The sequence below is a fragment of the Podarcis liolepis genome, assembly GCF_965112155.1.
Source record: "Podarcis liolepis genome assembly, chromosome: Z".
In the NCBI taxonomy this organism is placed as follows: Eukaryota; Metazoa; Chordata; class Lepidosauria; order Squamata; family Lacertidae; genus Podarcis; species Podarcis liolepis.
The window spans coordinates 39,219,204-39,246,226 of record NC_139570.1 but is presented as its reverse complement, the minus strand read 5'-3'; the positions used below and the strand labels follow the sequence as shown (position 1 = coordinate 39,246,226).

At 42.3% G+C, this 27,023-nt stretch overlaps 1 protein-coding gene and 1 long non-coding RNA gene across 18 annotated transcripts in view; both read left to right on the top strand.

Moving 5' to 3' along the window:
- The window catches only part of MAPKAP1 (MAPK associated protein 1), a 180,283-nt gene that overhangs the window by 16,478 nt on the left and 136,782 nt on the right, over positions 1 to 27,023 (top strand). For all 17 annotated transcript variants that reach the window (XR_014521594.1, XR_014521595.1, XR_014521596.1 and 14 more), the window contains exons 2-4: positions 380 to 706; positions 6,410 to 6,499; positions 12,625 to 12,776. Coding sequence is in view for 9 of the 17 variants with exons in the window: in XM_083485910.1 (XP_083342036.1) it covers positions 448 to 706; positions 6,410 to 6,499; positions 12,625 to 12,776 (501 nt within the window). In the remaining 8 variants the exon portion in view is untranslated. The remainder of the gene's footprint in view (positions 1 to 379; positions 707 to 6,409; positions 6,500 to 12,624; positions 12,777 to 27,023) is intronic.
- LOC310698687 lies at positions 18,467 to 19,839 on the top strand. The gene is made up of 2 exons (XR_014521701.1): positions 18,467 to 18,848; positions 19,570 to 19,839. It is a non-coding gene; the product is annotated as an uncharacterized lncRNA (long non-coding RNA).

Sequence of the window (27,023 nt, the reverse complement as noted above, 5' to 3'; positions counted from 1 at the left end):
ATAAGAAAGCACTTCTTCATGCAAAGTTAAACTATGGAATTTGCTCCCACAAGATGTAATAATGGCCACCAGTGTACATGGATGGCTTTAAAAGGAGATTAGGCAAACTCATGGAGGATGGTGTGAACAGCCACAGTAGCTGTGTTCTACCTCCACAAGCTTGCGAGGAATCACAAGGGGGGAGATTGCTGTTGCACTCAGGTCCTGCTTGTGGCTTCCTGTAGGTGCCTAGTTGGCCACTGCCAGAAGGGGATTCTGGTTGTAGATGGACTTTTGGTCTGATCCAGAAGGGCTCCTTATGTTATAACCCTCCATGAATAGAACCCTGGCATATCCCTTGGTTTTCTCTAAAGTTCTTTGTGTGTGTTGTGTTTCCCAGGTAGAAAGGTTTACAATTCAGCATGGAGCAAAGAAGATAGTAGAAGGCGGAAGACCTTGGGATGCAGGATGGCTTTCTTGGACAATCCAACCATTATCCTGGCTCACATCCGACAGTCACATGTGACCAGCGATGACACAGGGATGTGTGAACTGGTCCTGATTGACCACGATGTCGACCTGGAGAAATTCCAGCCCACTTCGGCCAATGGGGACAACAGCTCAGAAACGCAGGGCAGCAATGGCGAGTCTCAGGGTTACGTATACTCCCAGTCAGTCGACATTACCTCAAGTTGGGACTTCGGTATTAGAAGGCGATCAAATACAGGTGAGTGGGATCATATTGGGAACTCTGGTGGCTTCAGCTAGGAATTGCATGGTTTATAGAAGGAACCCAGTATAGGAGGCATCATGTAACCTGACCACTAAAACACAATGATTACTGCAATACACTCTGTGTGGGGCTGCCCTTGGACCTGTTCCAGAAGTTTCAGCCAGTGACCAGACTGCTGGTGGGGGCACATGGCTGACAACATGTGACACTATTGTTAAAACATACATAATGGCTGCCTGTCTACTGAGCCAAGTTCAGGTTCATTGTATTCTTTTACAAAGCCCTGAACGGTTTAGGTCTAGGTTATCTCTGAGGCCACTAAAACCCTTGTATCCCAGCTCAATCACTGAGCATCGTTTGTCATCTTTCTGAATTGGTGAGACTTACTTGACATCAACACAAAACCAGTGCCATCAGTCCAGTCCGTGGGAATACTCTGCTGATAGAAATTCAGCAGACATCTGCTTTAACTTTTAAACATTTGATGATAATTCTTCTCTGCCACCAGGGTTATGCAGACAATACATCTTCTGTAGTAGCTGGTGGACTATGATTTTAAATTTATATGTGTTTTTTCCTGCATTATATATGTAGTTGTTGTAGACTTTTTTGATATTGTTTCTGAAATTTGCAGTATACAAGTATATTTATTTATAAATAAATAAATAACTAAATGTAGCTCAGTGGTAGAGCACCAGTTTTCCACCTGAAAGGCCACAGGTTCAATCCATTCCATTTCCCAGGTATCCATTCCATTAGGTAATGGGAAACACCTCTAGCTGAGACCTTTGAGTGCTGTTGACAGCTGCCCAGAGAGTAGATTCTACTTAACTGGATGGATATAGAGTCTGGCCTTACCAGCACTATAGAACCTGGAACATTTGCCTCTTTGTGCAGTTGTCCCGTGTAAACATAAGAACCCTGCTGAATCAAACCAAATGGTCATCATCTAGCACTCTGTCCTCACAATGGCCTACCAGAGGCCCACAGGCATGACAAAAGGGCAATAATACTCTCCCCACTTGCAGTCCCCAGCTGCTGCTACATAACTGGCTTGGATACTAGCTGGAATGCAACTATCAAGTAGCCAGTATGGTGCCCTTGCTGGACACTGCTGGACTGCTATTCACATCAGCATGACCAGTGGGCAGGGGTGATGGGAACTGTGGTTCAACAACATCTGGAGGGCACCACCATGTTGGCCATCCTGGCTGCTGTATTCTCCTTGAATTGTCTCATCTTCCTTTAAAGCCATCCAAGGTGGCAGCCATCTGGCAGCCATAGTTAAACTATATGATTTGCTCCCACAAATTGCATCATATCTTGTGAGAGTGAATTCCCCTAGTTTAGCTAATGTACTCTACATTCCGTGCTTCATTTTGTCTGTTTGAAATTACCCAGCCCTCAAGTGCACGGGATGCCTGCAAGCTCCAGTATTATGAGAATGACTACAGTATATGGTGGTTAAAATTCTGGAATGATCAAAGTACAGTGGTACCTTGGGTTACATACGCTTCAGGTTACAGACTCCGCTAACCCAGAAATATTACCTCAGGTTAAGAACTTTGCTTCAGGATGAGAACAGAAATTGTGCTCCAGCGGCACGGCAGCAGCGGCATTAGCAGGAGGCCCCATTAGCTAAAGTGCTTCAGGTTAAGAACAGTTTCAGGTTAAGAACAGACCTCCGAAACGAATTAAGTACTTAACCCGAGGTACCACTGTATCTGAAATTATCATTTATTTCATTTCCATTCATCGTAATAACTTATACTTCTTAATATTACAAAATCTCTAAGCCAGTGGTTCACAATTGGTTGTCTGCAGACCACAAGGGGTCCACGTAATCCATCCAGGGGTCTGTCACATAAGAAAAACTACCACAGACATACCAAAATTTTCAAAAGCAGGGGGTCCATGGCTTGACTTTTGAAAAAATGAGTGGTATTCTGTACTTAGTTAATTGGTTACCACTACTCTAAGCAGTTCATATGAATTGCAATCATAAAAGCACGAGCAGAAAGTCAGTACATAGTATCAAAATATAACAAGAGTCCAGTAAAAAATGAAACAAAGCTTTAAAACAGGAAAAACTGAAATTGTGCCTGTGGTTTGTTGCAGTGTTTTGAAGAAAAGATATAATGACCTATTTTGAAACCTTAAACTGTGGTTTATCTAAACTTGCTTTTTAAAAAAAACCAGCTTCACAGCCCATGTATTTGCAGGGGGAACATAGTTCTGTGTTTCTTATAAGAGACCAAATGATCTAAATTTTTGGGTTTGTGAGGTAATACAACACCACCTAGAGCTCAGAAGCACATTTTGCTGAAATAAGTAATGTAGCACAATTTTTATGTAGAGGAATAAGGGAAGAAAATACCTAAGCTGTCACTGAAGCTGATATTTTAACGCTTTAGATTGAAGTGTAACTAGGATAACCAAAGATCACCTCTGTCCATTTTGTTAAGGTGATTCCATTTTAGGCTGAGTAAATAATTCACTTGACTGAAAACTGATTCTACCCAATACAGTATAAAATAGCAAATGCCATGAATGTTTTCTTTTTTATTTTCTCACTTCTCTGTTTTCTTCACTTCTCACTTCCCTCTAGTCAGTGCCCCCCTAATCTCATGCTGTGGCCCCCCATTTATTAGATTTTTATCTGGGGGCCCCTTGGAATATTGTGGGGCCCCACGGGGCAACATGGCCCCCAAATGAGAAACGCTGCTCTAGACCTCGTTCCTGACTTGCATGACTCTCCCAGGCTCAGGCCTCAATTAATACATGTAGAGGTCCAAAAGCTTAAAAGATTATGGTGCCCCCATATATATTTAATTCAAAATATAAATAATAAACCGCAAAATAAACTTTTATTTTTTGAAATGCAACAAAACCTATAGTAAGATGGGAAATGATGTTAATTTTTGTATACTTCCAATTTATTTTTCTCCTACTTTTTCCAATTGCAAAGTCTTTGATCAGATCCTCAAAAACAATCTTAAGTAACGCATCTACTTCTATACTTAGTAGAGATAAGGCATTCGGCTTACCTTGTTGCATAGTTGTTCTGTTGGAATTTTTAATATACTTTAGCCAAGAAAACGAATGCTCAGCTGAGCAATTTGTGACTATTAATGTTAAAAATCCAGCAATGAGAAATTTCTGTGGTGCCCCCCCCCTTTCCCTTGAGGCCCTAAGCACAAGCTTATTTTGCTTAATGGTTAATCCAGCCCTGTCCAGGCCACATCCCTGATAAGCTCTTCTTCACATGCTCCTTGAGTTTTTTTGCCTGGCTGGAATGTGCCATTGAACAATGAAAATGCCTCTTCCTTGCTTGGGTGGAGGATAGAGAAGTGTGTGCAGAAACTAGAAACCAGCCAAAGATAAAAATTTGCCTTCATTCAGTGTGCTCTTTTTTTTTAGTGATTGCACACACTGGTAAAGAGTACCAACACCTTTTTTTTTCTTTTCTTTTTTTGCTGCCCTTGGCAGCTAGGTTGTGCTGGCATTCATGGTACTTTTATTGGGATAGTACTACCATACCCTTAGGGAACACAGGTGGCGCTGTGGGTTAAACCACAGAGCCTAGGACTTACCGATCAGAAGGTTGGCGGTTCGAATCCCCGCGACGGGGTGAGCTCCCGTTGCTCGGTCCCTGCTCCTGCCAACCTAGCAGTTCGAAAGCATGTCAAAGTGCAAGTAGATAAATAGGTACCGCTCCGGCGGGAAGGTAAACGGCGTTTCCATGCGCTGCTCTAGTCTGCCAGAAGCGGCTTAGTCATGCTGGCCACATGACCCGGAAGCTGTATGCCGGCTCCCTCGGCCAATAAAGCCAGATGAACGCCGCAACCCCAGAGTCTGCCATGACTGGACCTAATGGTCAGGGGTCCCTTTACCTTTACCATACCCTTCAAGTGTCCCTATTTTCCAGGGACAGTCCCAGAATTATGAAAAACATCCTGGCTTCTGATTTGATCCCAGAATGTCCCTGTTTTCCCTGCCAGTGCTGCGATCAAGCTCAGGAAGATGAGCCAGTGCTTGTTTGAAGCAATGGCGGTGATAGTGGTGGCTGTAAGGGAGCACCCCGTTGCCTCTCCACGGCTGCTGCCTGCCTCCTCCCTTGGGCAGCTTGCAGCGGTTGCTGGAAAGCAGGCTCTCTGTAACACACTAACTCTGAGATGCAGGCAGAGGGCAGGGCCACCCAGGGCGGGAGGAAGGGAGGAGCAGAGCAGAGTGGGAGGAGTATTGTTTTTGTTTGGGTCTTTAAAAAATGCTTTGCACATGTGCATCAGATTTTGGAGCTTTCTTAAATTTATTTATTGCTGGGGCCTAAAACAGATTGATTGGATTGATTCTATCCTAATAATTTAGGAGTTTCTGTACTGCCCTTTGCCAGGCAGATAACAGGCCAAAGGCAGTTTGCAAATTTAAAACATATTATAGAACACCACACTGAACTAACAACAATATCTGCAGACCAGCAATCCCAGCTATTCAGGGTTACAGAGTTGTTAGGAGTTGCTGCTGTATTTATATTATGTAATTAAAACAAACCACTTATTGGTGGTTTTGTTTCTAGTTTTCATAATTTTTTATAATGGGTGTTTTATAGTTTTGTTTGCACTTAGTGTCTTGTAAACCGCTGCGTTAAAAAAATTATCCAAATAAATTAAATTACAGCCCAACCGCCTTGCTTATTTCAGAGGGGATGTAGTTCTTCCTAAACATGCACAGGATTGCCTTCCTAAGCATGCTTTTGGTAAATTAGTCTACATCTTTCTCTTGCTTTAAAAGAAAAAAGGAAGAATTTGTTTCCTGTGCCCGGGACCTTTATTTGCAGTGAGGTGCTGTGCCATTTAGTCTCTGCCTTTTGAGGTAGTCTTCTTTACCTGCTTATTAAATTGACATTCCCCAACACCCTCTCTCTCCTGAAATAAATCTGACATTTAAAACCATAAGGAGGGTTTGAAGCAGGCGAGGAGGGCTCGGTCTCCCGGGTGTTGATATTTCACCTATTTGAGCGTGTCCTATTTTCGGATGTGGAGTCAAAAATATGTGAAGGAAAAATGATATTCATTTTTTAAGATTTGACTAATGTTGTGAAGATACAAATCATTTATTTTTACTACCTATAAACTGTTTCAGCACACTGAAGAAAAAGCTATGCTAATTTATATAGCGTTGACATTTTATAATTTTCATGATTTTTTTAGATAAAGGATTTTATATTTAAAACTTTAATAGTCTAGTCTGAGTTCATTTATCTTTAATTTTTGAAACGGGGAGAGTAATTCATAACAGTAATTTTATTCCTGTAATGTAATATTCACTTCAGTTCATTTGTGCATTAAAATTCCTTTAAGACCGTTATTAATGATTTATATAATGAAATGTCATATTAATCACAGAAGTTTTCACATTTTATTATTCTCTTCCATGTTAATACTATCTTTATGATCTCTATTAATGTTTTATATCCTCTAATTTCAATTATAAATCAAGAAGATTTTCATGTTTTTGTTGGTATTTGCTTTTCAGGGGTGCCACCTTTAAAAATTTTATGTCTTTTCTCCCCCACCCCCCCACCCCCTACATGTGCAGCATAAAACATCTTTATTCATAGAAAGGTAGTTAATTATGTCTTTTGTTTATAGTAAACTTTCATTGACAAACTTATCGTCATAATATTTCTTTTTCAAGCTCAGAGACTTGAACGGCTACGGAAAGAGAGGCAAAATCAGATAAAATGCAAGAATGTGCAGTGGAAGGAAAGGAACACATCTTATTCAGGTAAGAAGAATATGTTTTACACACACAAACACACGCGCATGCACACACACACACACACACACACACACACACACATTGTTGTTGGGTTTTTGTTTGTAATTGTTTCATTCACTTGGGTTTGCAGAAATACATGTAAACAAAAAAGGTCAAAGCATCTGATGAGGTCATGTTGATCAGGAAAAAAATGGAGTAGACCCACAGAAATTAATAAACTTGTTGTCCTTTAATTTCAGTGGCTCTACTAATATTGGCTATAATTCTTATGGGTTTCATCCAATGTTAGTCCTACATAGAGTAGACTCATGGAAACTCATGAATGTGACTAACTCAAGTACATTAATTTATATACACCTACTCAGCTGAAAGGGAGACTCAGTCTAAATCACTGAGCCTCTTGGGCTTGCCGAGCAGAAGGTCAGCAGTTCGAATCCCTGTGACGGGGTGAGCTCCCGTTGCTCGGTCCCAGCTCCTGCCAACCTAGCAGTATGAAAGCACGCCAAAAGAGTGCAAGTAGATAAATAGATACTGCTCCAGTGGGAAGGTAAATGGCATTTCTGTGCGCTGCTCTGGTTCGCCAGAAGCGGCTTAGTCATGCTGGCCACATGACCTGGAAAAACTGTCTTTGAACAAACGCCAGCTCCCTTGGCCTGTAAAGTGAGATGAGCACTGCAACCCCAGCACTGCAACAGTCAGGGGTCTTTTACCTTTACTCAGCTGAAACCAATTGACCGAAATTAGCCATGTCCATTAATTTCCGTGGGTCTTCTCTGACTAGGATCAACACTGACTACAGCCCTGTACTTTTTTGTTTTTAAGCTGGTTAATGTTTAACTTTTAATCACGAAAAAGGTCAGGGTGTAACTGACAAAAATCTAAATTAGTTGGAGATTAACCTTGCCCTCTCACTCACATTCTGATAGAGGTAGGCATTGGCACTCTAAAATGGATGCATTTGCATACATATGTGGCTCAGTAATCCAGATTTATGGGTTAGGTCCAGCATTGCTATCCCTATATTACAGATGAGAGGCCAAGAGTTCATAGCTCAATCTCTTAGCTAGTATAGTATGCCAACTCTCTCTCCTCCCTCCCTCCCTCCCTCTTTCTCTGAGGTGCCCTCATCAATATTTGAATTGGCTCCTAATGGTTGGCTATCCTGACCACTGTTTGGCATGTGATACACTACAATGTGGCTGGATTGTTGACTCCAAGCCTCTCTACTTATATAAGAGAATATATTAAGAGCTTGCTGGATCATGCCAATGGTCCATCTAGTCCAGCATCCTGTTCTCAGTGGCCAGCCAGATGTCTTGGTAGGAAACCCTTGAGCAGGACCCGAGCACAGCAGCAGCACTCTCCCCTCCTGCGGTTTCTGGCAACTGGTATCGAGAAGTGTTGCTGCCTCCAACTATGGAGGCAGAGCGTAACCATCATTGCTAGTAGCTATGATAGCCTTTCTTGTTTTCTTTTATAAGTTGGTGGCCATCATTGCCTCCTGTGGGAGTGTGTTCTGTGTGAAGAAGTCATTTCTTTTATCACCCTGAATCTTCCCAACATTCAGCTTCACTGGATGTCCAAAAGTTCTAGTGTTATGAGAGAGCAGGGAGAAAAACTGGGGAGTGCTACAGGGGAGGGGGGAATAAAACCCCTGCATGCTGATAATATAGGGTTGCCATCTTTCAAAAAGTTGAAAATTGTTGAGCGCTTTTTTTTAAAGGAACCCCCCAAAATTGTTGAGCTTCTTTTTGCAAAAAAGGCAGATACTCTCCCTATATTGCCTGCTGAAAACAATGTTATTTCAGCAAGGTTACATATAATTTTTTTAATTTTTTTTACCAACTTCGTCTATTTTATTCATAATAATTTTATATTATTTTTGTACACCACTTAAGGATTTTTTAAAAAGATATAATGGTTTATAAACTCTTCTAAATAAAATAAAAGTTCAGCACTGACAACATAAAATACACTAACTGGGTTCCCCAGTAAACCATGGTTTGGCTTGAAGTGGATTTGCCAACCATGGTTTTAAGAAAACATTGGTTATCATTACCAAGAGTTGTTTACCATTGGTGGTAACTGAATTTGAAACCATGATTGGTGCTGGAAAGGTGAAGGGAATTTGCTTCAGAGAGAGAGAGAGAGAGAGAGAGAGAGAGAGAGAGAGAGAGAGAGAGAGTCTGTTCCAGCTGCTAGTTCATAATTTGCAAATGGAGGTTTTCACAGAGTTGGTGATTAAGCCTGCACTGGGCCACTGCGTTGTGTAGCAGAAGGGGAACTTGGCCAAATTAAACTACAATGCTCATCAGTTTCCTGCCCTCCTCCTCCTCTCCAGTCTTGTGTTGTTATCCTGAACAGTCCCAGAGTTGCACAAGGTTTCAACTCAGGCAAGGGAACTCAACCAAAACAGATGCCATAGTAATCTGCAGAGGAGAACTCCAGAGATGCACTCGGGGTCCGTGCCAGCAGAGGAGACAATAAAGCAGTGCCTCCCTAGTGCTTCCTGAGGAACAAAACTACATATTGAAACACTCGCTCCTCTCACCAAAGCCAATGAAATGTATGCCTTGAGCTCCAGGGGACTCGAAGCTTTCCAAAAAGGCCCAAGAAATAACTTCACGCCATGCTGCAAGAATATAATTGCAAATGAGATTTTATTTATTTATTTATCTATTTTGGCAGTGTGTGGGGGGTGTGTGTGTGTGTGTGTGTGTGTGTGTGTGAGAGAGAGAGAGAGAGAGAGAGAGAGAGAGAGAGACTTCAGAATAAGCATAAAGGGTTTCACACAGCATAACACGTACCTGGGATACATAATGACATTTTTGTGCTGTCTTAGTTCAGAGAGAATTTAATAATCTTGCACGGCCCTATTGGGTATCTTTATTTTATTTCCATTTCCATTTCTCTCTTTCCTGGTGCCCGCACCTGTGCATCCTCCATCTCCATATCCCAGTCAGAGCTGCTCCCGGCTACCGAATTAACCGGGAAGCCATAACGACTTAGCCGTGATTTGACAAGTTTTAATTTTGCCATTTAACGAACGGCTCCCCCCTCCCCGCGACACCAGCTTTGGAAGTCCCCACTCAATCTGCCTTCGGCAGCAGTTCCAATCCTCGGGAGGGGCAGCATGTAAATCTTTGGGACGTGCACAAATCCAGGCAGGCGAATAAAGAACGGAGACAGAGCGGGGCAGATTGAATGCTGATCCACCAATAGTGATTGATTGAGTTTGGGGGCTGCTTCGCTCCTGGAGCAGATGTGGAGCAAAAACTCACTCACCAGATACAGTTGCTGTTCAGAGAAAGAGAGGCCAGCACTAATAGGTGAAAACTCGACAGGTCTTGATTTTTATTTTTTTATTTTTTGTCATCCATCCTCATTTTTAAGGTATCCTTGTCATGTCAACTGGTGGGGCGTTTCTTCTGATTATGCTACAGCAAGGTCCCCTCCCCACCACCCTTTCAGCTTTGATTGCATCCATAACCATTTTGTATTTTTGCTAGGGTTAGCTTACCCCTTCTCCACATCTAAGCCACACCTTACCTATCATTTATTTATTTATTTAATCCATTGTTTCTCCCAAGCTGGGATTTACGGCGGATCACAAAATTTAAAAGCATCATTGTAAAAAAAAGAGAGAGAGAGAGGAATAAAACCCAAACTAGTTAGAAATAATAATTAGAATTTAACATAACACATTTGGAACCAGCAATTAAAATCCTGTTTGCCCGGTGATCAGCATCACCTGCACCTTAGTTTCCAAAGGCCTTTCTGAACAGGAAGGTCTTAACCTGCCAGCATAAGGGTAGCAAAGAGGAAACCAGTCTGACCTTTCTTGGGAACAAATCCTGCACTCTGGGAGCAGCCACAGAAAGGGGTGTCACCACCACCACCACCACCATGCTTCACAAGTTGATGGGACTGAAAGAAGGTGCCCACCCAAGTATCCTAGGACACCCCCCTCCAATCTCTGCATGTCTGTCTTTATCTCTTTGTCTCTCTCCCCATCTCTCTCAACACTGCTTGGACTCAGCTGATTGGTGGTGACAGCAAGCCTACCTTTCCAGTATATTGTCAGAAGCCCACTTTAAGGAGCACTGCCAACCACCTCTCTCCCTGCCCCATGCCTGTGCCCCATCAGCTGTGAAGCTGGTGTGTGTGGTTTTGAAAAAACAACAACCTTATGAGTCATATTTGGACCCATTCCAGTATTAGTATACGTTGCTGTTGCTATCTTCACACAGTGGATAGTTCAACTATGGATCATTTTGGCAGTCAAAATGATCAAGGTCATGGAGCAACTTCCCTTTGCAAAAAGCATTTTGGGACTTTTATAGTTTAATGAAAAGAGGCTACATGACAGAAGTTTATAAAATTAGGCATGGCGTGCAGAAAGTGGTCAGAGAAAAGTTTTTCCCTCTCCCAAGACTAGAGTTTGTGGACATACCATAAAGCTGAAGGAAGATTCGGGATAGACAAATGAAGTACACAGAACTCAGTTAAACTATGGAACTCACTACCACATGAGGCAGTAATGGCCACCAACTTGGATGGTTTTAAAAGAGGATCTGGCAAATTAATGGAAAATAAAGGTGCTATTGATAATAGCCATGATGGTTGTGTCCCGCACCCACAGTTTCCCACCCACCCCTCCCATAACACTAAACTTGGCAATACCCACAGGAGAGGAGGGTACTGTTGTGCTTGGGTCCTGCTTATGGGTTTACCAGAGGCATCTGGCTGGCCACTGTGAGAACAGGATGGTGGACTAGGTGGGCTATTGGTCTGATCCAGCAGGTCTTCTGTTGTTGTTGTTGTTAATACCATATTGGCCTGAATATAAGCCTCACTTTTTTTCCAAATTCCGACCGTGAAAAGTTAAAGTGCGGGTTAAATTTGCAATCTTACAGAAATTGGCTTTTATGATATTGCTGCTGAAACAGAAAGTTGGTAAAATGGAACAGGTGTGAATTCATGCGGAATTTTAAGGGCGCAGCTTATATTCGGGTATTGTCTTACCCCCCTTGAATTACAAAGGTGCAGCTTATATTCAGGTACGGCTTATATTCAGGCCAATACGGTAATAATGTTGATATTTTTAAAAAAATCTTTAAAATACTTTTATAAGAGTAATGCTATTAACTATACTAGTAAATAGAGACTATGCTACTTACAAAAAGTAAAGACTATACTATTAAGAAAACAAAGTTGTTTCAAGTCTCATGTCCATATCTTATGTCCCAGTATCCCACAAAACAGCTCCATGTTCCAGCAGAATTCATTTTCTGCAACCTTCCTTCCCTCCTTTGAACTGGCTCAATCAGCTTGTCCATTTCCGCCAGACATCGTATTAACCCCTTCCTCTCAGTTGCAGCTTGTCAGCTATCAGCAGAAGACATGCTAGAGGTTTCAGTCCTTTCCCAACCATATCGTCAGTTAACCTAGAACAAAATCACCATCAGATTTGCTCTTGATACGGTCCCATTATGTCAGAGATGTATTTATTTTGCAGGATTTGTATACCATTTGATCGTAATGAAACCTCAATGGTCTGCTCTATTTGCCTCCTGTAGTTAGTTGTTGCTTGTTCATTTTGTCTTACCACAAGGTCCCAGGGCAGGCTACAGCAATTTTAAAAGAAAAAAATAGAATTTGGCCTGTGGGCCAGAGGTTCCCCTTCCCTGGTTTACAACACTGTTTCATAGGTTTGTAGGGCCTGGATTTGTATAGGATTAGGAGATGTCATGGGTTTATATAGGTTTAAATCTGTAGGGGCTAGGTTTGCTAGTGGACCTTAGGTTTTATTAGGGCATAGGTTTATAGCCACTTAGATGAGGTTTCCCATATTCAGTAGCATCTCCTGAAACCATAGAAAGCTGCTTATAGTCAGTGTAGCCCATACAGAGCTAGATAGAACAATGCCCTGGCTCAGTGTAACACAGCTGCTTCTTTTCCTATGATTATGATTGGAGTGCCTTTTGAAATGCATGGAACACAGAAAACATTAAATTACTACTGGGTGTTGGCTTCGCGATCTGCTGCTCGTGATCCTTTTACCATCAGATCCCTCATTCAGTGGGAAATTTCCATACTTTCTGACATATTTGGCTTCTTTTTAACTGCAGCGGAGGAGCTGAGCCTGCTGTTTGAGAAGAAGAACTTCAGGGTGAAGCCTCAGCGTGCTGCTACGAAGCCATCAATCCTCTCAGTACGGCTGGAACAGTGCCCCCTACAACTGAACAACCCATTCAACGAATACTCAAAGTTTGATGGCAAGGTAAGTAGGAGAGAGAGAGATCAGTGCCCTCCCTTAAAAAGAAAAAAAAAACCTTGTATCTGGAAGTCTTCCTTGCGTTTTTCCAATCCAAATTCTTTCCAGATTTTAAAAATACTGATGCTCTGTGGGTGGATTTTGGCCATTTTAGAGACTACAAAGGTGACTGATGTGGGCAACAGTCCAGAGGTTTTAAGCCCTTGCAGGGACTTTAAAAAATGAATAAATCCTGTTTTGTGCAGACTTGTCCTGGGATACTAAAGGAGGATCACTTCCTGTGTGCACCAAACCCCATAGCCAGAGGTCTTCTCGAGAGACTCTGTGTTGCATTGATACCTTGGAACCTAGGAAGCTGTCTCATGTCTAGTTCAGTTTTGTCTATAGTGGCTGCAGTGGCTCTCTGTGGTTTCAGACAGAAATCTATCTGGAGATGCTGGGGATTGAAACCGGGACCAAAGCATGTGCTGAGTGTCTGCAATTTTAAAAAGAAATCAGAATTCTAGTCCTCATGATACTGAATACAGAGGCTGAATCAAACAGGAGCATTGGAAGCTGCTTTATACTGACTAACTCTGTTGGTTCATCTAGCACGGTATTTGTCTATACTGACTGGCATCAGCTTTCCAGGGTTTCAGGCAAGGAGCTCTTCCCACCCTTCCTGGCAGTGTTGCTGGGGACTGAACCCAGCTACTCTGCCACCCTGAGCTGTAGCCTCTTCTGCTGGCTTGCCTAGCCAAAGGAATAAATGGAAACTTTCCAGACCGCTGTGAGGATCAGCTCCCTAGCCTGTGGATTATCACACAAAAGGAGTGGGAGCATTTTCTGTTAAGGTGGAGAGCCACATTAGATATGCATCAGCCCTAAGTTGTCAAAATCTTTTATTATTTTGCTGAATGAATGTTTACCATTCAGTGCATTACTGTTTGCACCACATTTTGTTGGTTGCCCTAAAGCCAACAAAAACAGTTCCTTCTTTGCCTTTTATTTTTGTCCTAAGCTCCAGAAGGGCTGAAATGGATGGCTGTTGGTCTCTCCTGGAAAGGAAAGGGTTACAAGTGACAACAGACAGAGCCCATCGCTTTCTGTCTTCTTTTTCCAGACTTAACTTTTACACCTGACATTTGGATAATACTTTGCTCTAAGGAAGGTGGAAAGTGGCTTTTCACTCTCTGTGAATTGCTGATAACACAGATGTGTTGAGCTAAATTGCAAAATCCCCCTGTTAAGAGTTGCTCTGTAGAGTCATTGGACTGAATTGAACTAAGTTTACTCAGGGTAGGCCAATTCAAATTAATGTGCCTACGTCAACCAGGTTCATAAATTTCAGTGGGTCTGCTTTAAGTAGGATTAATATTTGATACAACCCCATAACTACTCAAATTCTGCTCTCTGTAAGAACAAGGGTCCATTTATACACAAGACAATGTACAGTGGTACCTCGGGTTACAGATGCTTCAGGTTACAAACGCTTCAGGTTACAGACTCTGCTAACCCAGAAATAGTACCTCGGGTTAAGAACTTTGCTTCAGGATGAGAACAGAAATCGCGTGGCGGCGGCACAATGGCAGCAGGAGGCCCCATTAGCTAAAGTGGTACCTCAGGTTAAGAACAGTTTCGGGTTAAGAACAGACCTCCAGAACGAATTAAGTTCTTAACCCGAGATACCATTTGTTAGCATGCTGAGGGAATAATACCAATATTAACACATTGCCTTTCATTTCAAAAAGAAATACTAAGACAACTGTAATCCCAATCTAAAACCCTGGAAGAGAGCTGCTGGCAGTCAGTGTGGACACTAATGAGCTGGAAGGACCAGTGGTCCAAGTTGGTATAAGGTAGCTTCCTACGTTCTATGATCCTGTGTGCTAACTAGCATTTACCTGACCTATGTTATCTCTCTGGCATGATGAGTGGTAGTGGGGCAGCTTTTTCTTTCACCAGGGTATGCTTTGGTCAGCCAACATCGTTAGATTGTGTTTATTAATCCAGCATAGGTAAGTTTGTGTAGCTTGGGCAGGAGAAATGGGAACTTTCCAGGCTGCTGCAAGAACAGACTCTCATATACTCTGCAAGTGCAAACCTGGTGTTTCCAATGAGATGGAATTTTGTGGTGCTTGGCGACTTAACGGAAAAGGAGAAGAATATTCTTGCCTACAAAATGCATGATTTCCTACCCACCGTTGCCACCTAGCTGGCAACAATGACACTTGGGCTTCTCTATGGCCGATCTGGTGTTTATTGTGTTTGTAATTATTATTAATACTGCACACCCCTCACTAGCAGGTCCCCAGGGCAGGTTACAACATTTTAAAGGTCAGTATTAAAAACAGTTAAAACAAATTGCAGCCATAGAACTGGGTGCTACAAACACACAGGACCCGCCTGCCAATTTCTGGGAAATTTGCAACAGAAGCTGCTGATGAGTAATGGAATTGTGTTTGATTTCTGTACAAAAGAGCAGCCAAATGAAAGTAACCTCAGGGATAATAGGCAAAATGAATAGTATCCTGTGAAGCCCAAAAAGTTTGTGATGGTGAACAGTGTTTTGATCAAGGCAAAGAGGAAATACTTGTGCATATGTGTGTGCCCTCTCATCCCAAATAAACTAGAGTTTGGGGAAATGAAGTCCATGATGCAATCAAAAAAGGAGGTGGTCATCTTCTCCGCCTGGCTCCTTTTCAGTTTGTAAACTCTTTGAACAATTGGAATCAAGTCAGATGCTCAGTAGCAAAAACATATGAAGCTGTCTTACATTGAGTCAGACCATTAATCCATCTAACCCAGTATGGCTTGTTCCGCCTTAAGGGTGGAAGGGAAATTCATTTGGTCTGCGCTTGTTGATTCAACTGACCATAGTCACACCTCTTGAACTAATATACAGATTGGAATGTAATGATCCTTTGGCTCAGGCCACATGCACACCATGCATTTAATGCGCCAATACCACTTTAAACAATTGTGGCTTCCCACAAAAAAAAATCATAGGAAATGTAGTTCATTAAGGGTGCTGAGAGTTGTTAGGAGACCCTTATTCCCAATTCTAGAACTACAATTCCCAGAATGCTTTGGCAGTCAACCCCTCTTCACAGGGAACTCAGGGAATTGTAGCTCTCTGAGGAGAATAGTGCTTTAAATGTTTGGTCTGAATGTGGCCTTAACCACCTTGAAGGATTAAAAAAAAAAAGAGAGAGAAAGGCTGTGTATAAGGCCTTAACATATAATTTTAAAACAAGCAAAGTCTTCATTCTTAGCTGAGCAGTAGTTATGGAAATCACCATGCTGCAGCAAACGTGTCCTGGTTTCCTTTTCGTTATGTAGTCTTCCATTATTATTAATACTGTACTGTTATTGCTACTACCTTGCAGCATGCTTGTCACGATTGTATCAGAACCAACATTTTAACAACACTCTCCCTGTTATCGGTGCTCTTCAGTGTTTTTAAGATACGAAGGTTGCTGTTCCCCCCCTTTTTTACATGCTAAGAGATGTGTTTTTCTGCAAATATTCATAATTCTTTTCCTGGGAATAGTACGTGCCTGATTTGCATAATTAACTGAGCCACTCCGGTTCCCCTGGGAAAGTGGTGCCTAATTGGGGAGAGATGGGGGAGTCTATTAAGGGGGGCTTTGGGGCCTAATTAAGCATGGTTAAAAAAATCCTACTTAATTATGTATTTACTCTAGAGGCTGGGGTGACTCTTGAAATCCTCTTTTAGATTTGGAACCAGAGCTTTTGATTTCTTTTTATTATTATTATTTCCTTTTAAAAAAACACTAAATCATTATTAGAAAGTTTCATCTCTCGTGCTTGCCAGATAAAATCACAGTTGTGTTTCTCTGGGAGAGATGCAAGGGATTAGTGTGGCTTGCTCTGTGAACAAAGTTCTCCACCAACACTAATGAGCCCAGTTCTTTAAATGAATTTAAGTGAAATAACATCAATTTTTGTTGAGAGGTTTGCTGTTTTAAAAAAAGTAAATCACAGCTACAGACATTGCATATCTTTGCAGACTTACAGTCCAGATTGATAATGTATGTTAATAAAGAAATAGGAATTCCCTGACAGCTGTAGGATTCTACAGGCCAGAAGCAACTATTGGGGGGGGGGGCAAGCCAGCTTGTCAGGCCAGAGGCCCATCTAGTCCAGCATTCTGTTCTCACAGTGGCCAACCAGATGTCTGTAAGCCTGCAAGCAGGGCCCAAGCACAATACAGTGCTACCTCAGGTTACATACGCTTCAGGTTACAGACTCCGCTTACCCAGAAATAGTACCTCGGGTTAAGAACTTTGCTTCAGGAAGAGAACAGAAATTGTGCTCCGGCGGCGCAGCAGCAGCAGGAGGCCCCATTAGCTAAAGTGGTGCTTCAGGTTAAAAACAGTTTCAGGTTAAGAACGAACCTCTGGAACGAACTAAGTACTTAACCTGAGGTAGCACTGTAACGCTTTCCCCTCCTATAGTTTTCAGCAACTGCTATTGAGATCTATTATTGCCTCTGACCATGCAGGCAGAGATAAGCCATCATGACTACAGTATTGGATAATGCATTCAGGAAGCTTCTCTGGATCACTTTGTGCCTTTTATTGGTGCCTCTGTCCACTAGTCTTCTGAAGATCTGCCTAGGGCAGAGGTTTTCAACCTTCTTGAGTCCACGGCTTCCTTGACCAACTATGGCACCCCTGTGGGGCCCAGGACCCAGTTATGTCACCCCTTGCCTGCAGAGCTGGCAGCCTCTCACCCCTTTTCGAACATCCTCCTTTGTGGAGTGTTCCCTCAGTCTCCTCTCCTTTCCCCTCTACTTGGGAGTCCTCCAGGCAGCTACCGCAGCCGCCCCTAGTCTCTGAGCTGCCTCAGCTTCTGGCAACCAGCACCCCCAGGCAGCATTTGCCTGGGGAGTTTGTAGCCAGGGCTGCTGCAACAAACAGCTGTGCAAGCCTTTGGGAGGCAGAGATGTGAGAGGGCATCAGAGGTGGGAGGGAAGGAAAGAGGGACAGAGGCCAGTGATGCCCACAACACCCCTGGCCATCATTCAAGGCACCCCAGGGTGCCATGGCACACTGGTTGGAAACCACAGGCCTAGGGCAGTTCATTCAACAGTCTAGGCCCCACTGATAGCCTCCTCTTCCATTGATTGTCCAATCCTTTTTTAAAGTCACCCAAGTTGTGGGCCATCACAGCCTCCTGTGGGAGCAAATACCTTAGTTTTAATTATGCAATGTGTGTGAAGAAGTACTTTCTTTTATCTGTCCTGAGTCTTCCAACATTCAGCTTCATTGGACATACATGAGTTCTAGTATTATGAAAGAGAGGAATGGAAAAATTGTTATCTACTTGTGTCCCGTCCCCCCCCAATTTCAAATTTTCTGATCTTAATCACAATTTGGCGTAAGAAGCCATTTCTTTATTCTGTAGCATAGAGCTTTGGGGTGGGAGGGCTTATCTGCTACATGCTACTGAGAATACAGTGGTACCTCAGGTTAAGTACTTAATTCGTTCCGGAGGTCCGTTCTTAACCTGCAACTGTTCTTAACCTGAAGCACCACTTTAGCTAATGGGGCCTCCCGCTGCTGCTGCACCACCAGAGCATGATTTCTGTTCTCATCCTGAAGCAAAGTTCTTAACCTGAGGTAATCTTCTTGGGTTAGCAGAGTCTGTAACCTGAAGCGTATGTAACCCGAGGTACCACTGTATCTAATGTCCACAGGTCTTTCAGCAATGACCAGGTTTTATCATTGCTTTTTATTGATTTTACATGTTCCATATCTATATTTATTTTTAAAATGTGCTGTAAGTAAGTAAGTATAAATTTCCATAGTATTGCTATAATTTTTTGGTGTCAAACTTGAGCAGTGTATATATAAAAACCAACAGTAAAACAAATCCAACCTCATGATGATCTGACGATGGATTTGAACCTTTTCTAGGGCAGGAACAGGGGCCGCAGGGTCAACAGAACCCACCACACCAGGCCAGCTGCCGGGCGCATGTGCATGAGGCGCACAGGGTTCATGGAGCCCTTTTCTAGGGTTGATTCTATAGATGGACTTAACAGAATTTGGCCCTTGGTGCCCAGGGCAGGTGGGGAGGTGCTTTTCTTCCTTTCTTTTTAATGAAATGTCTATGAACCAGCATAAAACAAAACAACAACTTCTTTGTTAGAAACTGTTTTTAACAATGAGGCTGGGGAGTGGGGGGGGGAGGGATAATTCATGAGTACTAATTGCTTGGCTGTTAATTTTCATAAGTGTTGATAGAAGCAGTTCCTTAAATTAAACTTTGTTTAAAACGTATCAAGGGAAATATTCCACAATGTCGGGCCTGAAGTGAAAATTAATATGAATGCTGTGGCAATTAACACGTACTGGTTAATAGCTTTTAGCAGCATTTTGGGATGATAGACCTTAAATACATTTTTCGCATGCTGCTCTTGTTCCAGTTGCATTCCAGTTATATGTCTGCATAATTATGAACCATTTCCCCCCCACAATTTCAGATATTAAATAGCTTTCCTAAAAAGAAAAAAAGGGGGGTATCCACACCAGAGTAAGAATGGAGAAAGGAGGCACACTGTAGTGTGTAACTGGTTTTTTTTTTAAAAAAAATTGCCCGAGATGTTAATTTGACATTTTAAAACCTATTGTGCAAAAATTAGAGGCTTTAATTTCCATTTCACATCATGAAGCATTTCTGCCCTAAATAGGTGTATCAAAATCAAACATGTTTATTATTTCTTAAGTGCCTGTAAAAAGAAAAAAGAAAGTACCATATAATACAAAATTATTTTTCTTCCATATTGCAGAGAAAGCTGAAACGTGCTCATTAGAAATGCCTTGAAAATCAGACTTGAGGGAATTGTGGGAGAGGCATTACCCCCCCCCCCTCAGGACACAAGACTTTTAATCTATTTATTTGGGTTCAAGTTTATAACCTTACTTCCTGTGCCAAATGTCCACTCAACGTTCGGCTTACAGCATCTTAAAATAAAGCAAGATCGCAAAGATTAAGTATTACAAAACAGTAAAACCAACAACAGTAAAACAGCAGGATATCTGAGCCTGATTCAACCATGTCTGTTTGTGGGAGTGTGTGTGCTTTTGTTTGTACTGTACCAGTTTAGACACTTCGCCAAATCCCTCAGCCCAGTATACCTGAAGGAGAGTCTCCAACCCCATTGTTCTGCCCAGACACTGAGGTCCAGCGCCAAGGGCCTTCTGGCAGTTTCCTCATTGCGAGAAGCAAAGCTACAGGGAACCAGGCAGAGGGCCTTCTCGGTAGTGGCGCCCTCCTTGTGGAACGCCCTCCTCCCACCAGATGTCAAAGAGATAAACAACTACCTAACATTTAGAAGACATCTGAAGGCAGGCCTGTTCAGGGAAGTTTTTAATGTGTGACATTTTAATATATTTTTAATCTTTGTTGGAAGCCGCCCAGAGTGACTGGGGAGACCCAGCCAGATGGACAGGGTACAAATAATAAATTATTATTATTATTATTATTATTATTATTATTATTATTAAAACACCAACACAAATGGAAGCAAGGGACATTCACCTTTCTTCACGCAAGTGTGGTAGTGCAGCTCTTCAACCACTGAGCTGAGGATTGTAGTGAATGGCATTTCCCCTTACATGGAGAAAGGGAGCTGGTTGGAGATTCTGTGCCCATTCCTCCTGCACCCCCTCCCTGCCTCCAGAGCAGCATAGGAGGTATCACTGGAAGGTGCAAAATCACCACCCACATACTCGTCTGGTGGATGGGTGGGGAATCTCTCTGGGGCCCAAGTTTCCTCTGTGAATGGTAGGAGCCCTTGAAGCAGCCCTAGAAGTCCTTGAAGTAGCCAGTATCCCATCTCTCAGCAGGTCCAGGAATAGGCAACAAGGTTGGAATGGGGTTGAGTCTGCTGTGATGTGATGGGGGGAGCAATGGCTCAGCCTATTTCAATTCACATATGTTTAATTATGAGTGTTCCACCCAGATTATTGCAGGAATTTTTGTCTGAATGCGCAAAACTCATTGGGCTGCATCCAGATAAGTTCCCCTTGGAGTAGTCCCATCAACACTGATTTGCTTAATTAATGTACAGTGGTACCTCAGGTTAAGTACTTAATTCGTTCCGAGGGTCCATTCTTAACCTGAAACTGTTCTTAACCTGAAGCACCACTTTAGCTAATCGGGCCTCCTGCTGCCGCTGCGCCGCCGGAGCACGATTTCTGTTCTCATCCTGAAGCAAAGTTCTTAACCTGAAGCACTATTTCTGGGTTAGCAGAGTCTGTAACCTGAAGTGTATGTAACCTGAAGTATATGTAACCCGAGGTACCACTGTACTTTTTTTCAGAACAATTTTTATTAAAGCCTTTTCATAGGAGAAAAGGATTTTTTAAAAACTAATCTAGATAGGAACAAAAACAGAGAAAGAAGAAGAAAAAGAAGAAATGCAGAGCCTTCTCTCAGAGTTAGATCTTCATCCTTGTCTCACACAGAAAGAAATGGACCCTCCTAGCTCTCACCTGGGAGCTCCCCTTTCTTCTCTCTGCCTTCACCCTGAGAGATCTTCCCTTCCCTGTCTCTCACGCAGGGTCAGTCCCTTCAGTGACCCATAGTAGAGGACACACTAATAAAATAGAAACAAAAATGAAGCTGGGGGGAAAGAGAAGAAAAGAGGAAGATAAAGCTAATAAAAGAATAAAGACAGAAAAGAGAAAAATAAAATAGACGGGACTTCAGATTCTCTGTCTGCCAATTATATACAAAAAATATTCAAAATATTCAAGACATTCATTCCAGAATGGTATCCCGCTGTTCCTCCTTCTGCTAGGCAATATTTCTCCAGTCTTCAGATATAGACAACTCAAGTTCATTCATTTTCCATTCCACGGACAAAAGTCTAAAAGGGGTTCTCCAGTTGTTATCAGTAATTGTCAACAATAGTCTTCCTTCAGTCCTGCATAGTGACTTTATATCTGATGTTGAAAAACAATAGATCCTTCATCTTTATTCAAACAGGAGTCTCCCCACTCTGGTCATATATTATAACAGTAATCCATTGTAATTTACTTATGTTATATTCCTTAATTCACACGCAATTCAATATCTTCCAATCCCAATTCCTGTTAGCCACAAGTTTCCATCCTAAATTAGAAAAAAAATAATCCTTCCATTTCCTCCTATTCCATTTTTTTCCCAGACTTGTCGCAAGAGGTTTGTAGCTTTCTCCTTCCGATACACAGTCTCCACTTTTGCAGCTCTATCACTGCCAGATCAGAATATTTCTTAATCTCTTGCTCCATGGTTTCTTTCATTCCACTTTTCCAACACCACAACTTCACCCCCAATTGCCTCACTCCTCCATGCACCAGTATAAAGAGTCTCTCTATTTTGTCATCCACTACTTGCATTTTTAGCACTCCACTTTCCTGCTCTGGCAGTCTTCCATCAACATCATTCTCTATAGGCTCTGTGATCTCCCGAGCCTCATTATTCTCTAGTCCATTTTTATTCACCAGCTCTAGCCTCTCTCAGTTGCTCACCCAATAATTGCTGCATGATGCCAACAGTCAACGGGGTGTATTATTCTTGATGTCTTATTCTTATTAACAACTCACTCTGCTTATAGTCTCTGCTTTAAAAACATGTTAACCGTCTGCTTATCTGACAGTATTCTTTTCTCACAGTAGCATAGAAAAGCTAGTTTCACTTTTGCAATCAGCACTTTCAGAGGGACAGTTTTAAGAAATAAAACAAGAAATTTCTAACAGCTGGATCATGCCTTAGCCATTTAGAATCTTTCTTTGGTACAAACAATTAAAACAGGCTTTTTGTTTTACTTTCAACCTTTGAATGATTGTCTCTCCTTGCACCAGCAGCCGACTTGCATTCCAGATTTCACCTGCCAGACAGAATCACCTCAGTCGTAATTTATCAGTGTCTCAAAAGTAATTTTAAAAAGGGAGGTTTTACCAACCTGAAGGATTGATCTTCAGGACTATTATGTGGTATTTCTGCAAAATGGAAGTTCCTTGCTCTAAATAACTCACCCCGTCTGGGTCCCCCTAAAAACATGGTGTGTAAGTCAGCTTTTCCAGAGCATCAGAAGTTATTCCCTTTGCTCTCTATCTTCAGAGCAAGAATGTGATAACCAAGATTTATGTATCATTAATCACCACATAATTATCTCTGTCGACAGAGTGTTGGCTAGAGATATTTAGTCTGCCATGATTCCTTCCGGAAGTCAATGTACTTGTGTGTGTGTGTGTGTGTGTGTGTGTGAATCTGCACTGAATATTGGTAGTGCTGAATACAACATATTGTGCCCCAGGCTCTTAGGTGGGATATATACTGGAGCAAATAATACTAATACTAAATTTAATTAATTGTATTTTTAATATCTATAAGGCAACTCAATAACGTTGTTCTCTGGGTGACTCACAAGCATAAAATGATAAAATGTAATTAAAATACAGTATGATCAAACACAATATGATTCACAAGTATAACCACATTAAACAATTTGCAAAAAATATCACACTCTCACTGCGTGTCTACTTGGGAAAGCCAGAGAAAGCCAGGGGTGCATTGGGTCCCAGCTGATGACCAGGGAGAGGGAGAAGCTGCCCAAGAATGTATAAACCTTCCCATCTCTCCTGGGCCTTTGCTGAGATAGTAATTCCATATCAGCCTCCCATGAGCTCTACAACTGAGCCTTTCCATTCAGTTCTCAGCACAGTGTGCAGTACTGGTCTTGGGCTCAGGAGCTGCGGGGGAGGTATAATTTCAAATACCACCTTCTTTCACATGCAGCAGCTGAGATCTTCACAAGAGGGCCTTGTCTTGATCCCCTCCACCAGCACCTTCAGAGGTTTAGACCTTGGGCTGCCGGGCAAGAGGACCTTTTTGGTGATGGCTTCCAGATTATGTCACTTACTGCTTAGGCAGGTTTGCCCAGCACTGCCTTTGTTGCCTTCTAAGTTCCAAGTGAAACGCATCCTGTCCTCCCATGCCTTTAACAACATTTAGAGGATGACAAGCCTTTTCAGTATTATTTATTTATTACACTATGCCCCCAGGGCAGATTACAACACAAAAAGACAATATTAAAAACAATTTAAAACAACTTACAATCACAAAAATAGGGTAAGTACCAAAAATATACACATCAAGTGTCAAAAACCAAGGTAAAGAGGTGCCTCAAACTGTAATCTTGCTTTCCAGATTCTTGCTGAGTTTTACTTGCAGGGTCCTCTGTTTTGGCTGCTTTTATTTTTGCGGTTTGGTCAAGTAGTTTGTTGTGTGTTGTGTGTGTGTTTAAGTGCTTATTCATAAGCTGCCTTGAGCCCTTTTGTCTGAAGGCAGAAACCATTTTAAATAAATGTATAAAATGCAGGTCACAGGCCTCCTGCCTAGATGTAGCCAAATCATTTTTTATGCTACTTGCACCCAGTGGCCTTTCTGAACCCGTTCCCCCCTTGTTTTTGCTCCTTTGCTATTCAGATCTAAAACCTTCTAAAAGAGGTTGCATTTGAAAGCCAGTTGCATCTTTCTGTTTTTCACACACACACACACACACACACACACACACACACACACACACCGCCAGCAATGTGAAAAACATGTTACTATGCAACAAGGATTTCTTGTGTGAGCATTTAGCTGCAATTCATTTTAATTGTCCTTATGAAGTTAAAAAGTATTAGTGTCAGATAAAGATTCATCACTGCTGTATGATTTAAAGCTGGGACTACAGAAAGCAGGCATGTGTCCCGGCAGCTGTTTATACAAGGCGCTGTCTCTTTTGACAGCAGTTAAAAAGTATGGTTGTGGTAATCAAATTGTGATGCCAGCCTCTTGGAGGCTAGCCCCAGATTGAGTTAAATACACACATATGCACACACTGTATATCTATCTAAAGTATATGTATGTGTACACACACACACACACACACACACACACACACGGGGTCCCTGCTCATTCCATTTGCCAACCCTTCCTCCAATCATTTCCCCCACTTTAACCCTCTAGTCTGGAACTTCCTCTTTCCACTCCATGCAACTGCTAAGCTCGCTTTTCACCTTCCCAACCTCATTTCTGAAGCCAGTTCTCTTCTATTCTGCCTTCTCCTTTGCTTTGCTTCCCTCCCATGCCCTGGCTTCATGCAAATCCAGAATTGTGATTAGGTTCTACAAATCACCCAATGGGGGCTGTGTGATGACAGCTTTACGTGTATATGTTTATATGCTTTACTTTTACCTATATGAAGAAAAATGTTTCTGTATATGAATAGACATATGACTAGATATACACTCTTATACTTACATATTTTTAAAAACTGCTACCTGTTTTCAACTATCCAATCCAGAAAATAAAGGGTGTTTCACAAATGGATCAACATAGGTACATTGGAAGCTGCCTTATCCTAAGCCAGATCCTCAGTATTGTCTACATCAAGGCTGGGAAACCTTTGGCCCTCCAGATCTTGCCAAACTGCAACTCCTGTCAGCCCAGCAAGCATCACCATTGGCCAGAGGTGATGGGAATTGTAATTCAGAAACATCTGGAGGGGCAAAGGTTCTCCAACCCTGGTCTACTACACTGACTGGCAGCAACTCTCCAAGGGTTTCAAACATGGGATGTTTCCAGCCCTTCCTGGAATATGCTGCCGAGTCAACCTGAGACCTCCTACATGCAGAGCAGATGCTCTTGCCGCTGAGCTGTGACACTTCATTTCATGTCTCTGATTACCTCAGCAGCACATCAGACCACATGTTGTTCATACACATTGTGTTCTGTATACCCAGAGACATGGGGATGGTGGCATAGGTGCATCGGTTGTGTTACTTTGGCCTCAAGCGATGCTCAGTGGAGGGAAGATAACATAGCTATTACTTGAGGAAGAACAGGTGAAACCCTAACCACCACCCCCCACAGACACAGCATACATTTAAAGCACATGACTTTCCCCAAAGCATCCTGGGAACTGAAGGGTGCTGAGAATTGTAGCTCTGTGAAGTAAGGTGTGTACGCAGCCACACACCATTGGTGTATTTGTTTTTTGTGGACTCCTCTGTTTTTAAACAAAGCCTCGACAAAGTTGAATTTGCAGTAATAAGTGTCAGGCGTCCCTTGACTTTTCCATTTGCTGGATTTTGTTCTCCAGTTTCGGAAGGATTTAAAAGCACCTCCCTTCAGTTTCCACTTAATACATGACAGTTCTTTGGAAAGGGAGCCAGCTTAACAAGATCTCTCTCTCTCTCTCTCTCTCTCTCTCCATAGAGTGCTCAGGAATAACAATTGTATCTGGTTGTAAAAGAAAATCAAGGGCTGGAAGGCATAAATTTGGCACAACATCAGGCACTGTGATCAATTTAACCAGGGTAATAGAGCACAGGCACAAATGGAAAATCTGCCACAGAAGCAGTATTAGTGGTTTGGATGGCTGGGCCAAGTTGCCTCATTTAACTCACCCACCACCACCAATTTTATGAGATTGATTGTGGCTTCCTTGATCCTTTCTGCTTGGTACTTTTGTAATTCAGTCTTTTGCCTCCCAGACAGTAACTTTTAACCTATGTAGTGGGGGGGGGCATATCAAGGGATTCCTTAAAGGTGGGTGTGAGGAACTGCCGCATGCTCCTTACTGGCCTGCCCTATCATTAGGCCAGGGATGGGAAAAGATGTGGTCCTCTGGATATTCTTACTCTTCAACTGCTCTCAGCCACAGTCATCAAGGCCAGTGGTGGAAGATGATGGGAACTGTGGGTGCTCTAGCAGCACCTAGAGGGCCATAGGTTCCCGTCCCTGCTTTAGGGGGCAGATCAGTAAAGGTGGGAGAAACCTCCCCTACTTCCATGGGCCATCCCCTAAAATGCATGGGAATGTTGGGTGTGTGATGAGCTGTGCTCTCAATTCACGTATGGCAATGGCGTAGTCTACTTTGAGGAGATCACAAGTCTAAAATATACTTCTTTAGGATAATGGCAAGATGCTGGTTTTGTGTGCAGGTCTCTTTTTAAAAGGCTCCCTCTGCCTCCCAAAGGTTGCATGGAATGAATTTGCTCTTGGTTTCCAGTGAGCAGAGGGCTGAAGCTTTCATGCTCTGCCAGGTTTTGGTGAGGGGTTTAACAATTGCCTTTTATGTCCTTAATACTTCGTAATCTTTCATGGTTGTATAATTCCCTTGCTAATGATTGTATTGAAGAGTGGCTTTTCAAGGGATGGAGTAAACTTTCTTGAGAATCTCTCTGCTGGAAAGAGGAGGTA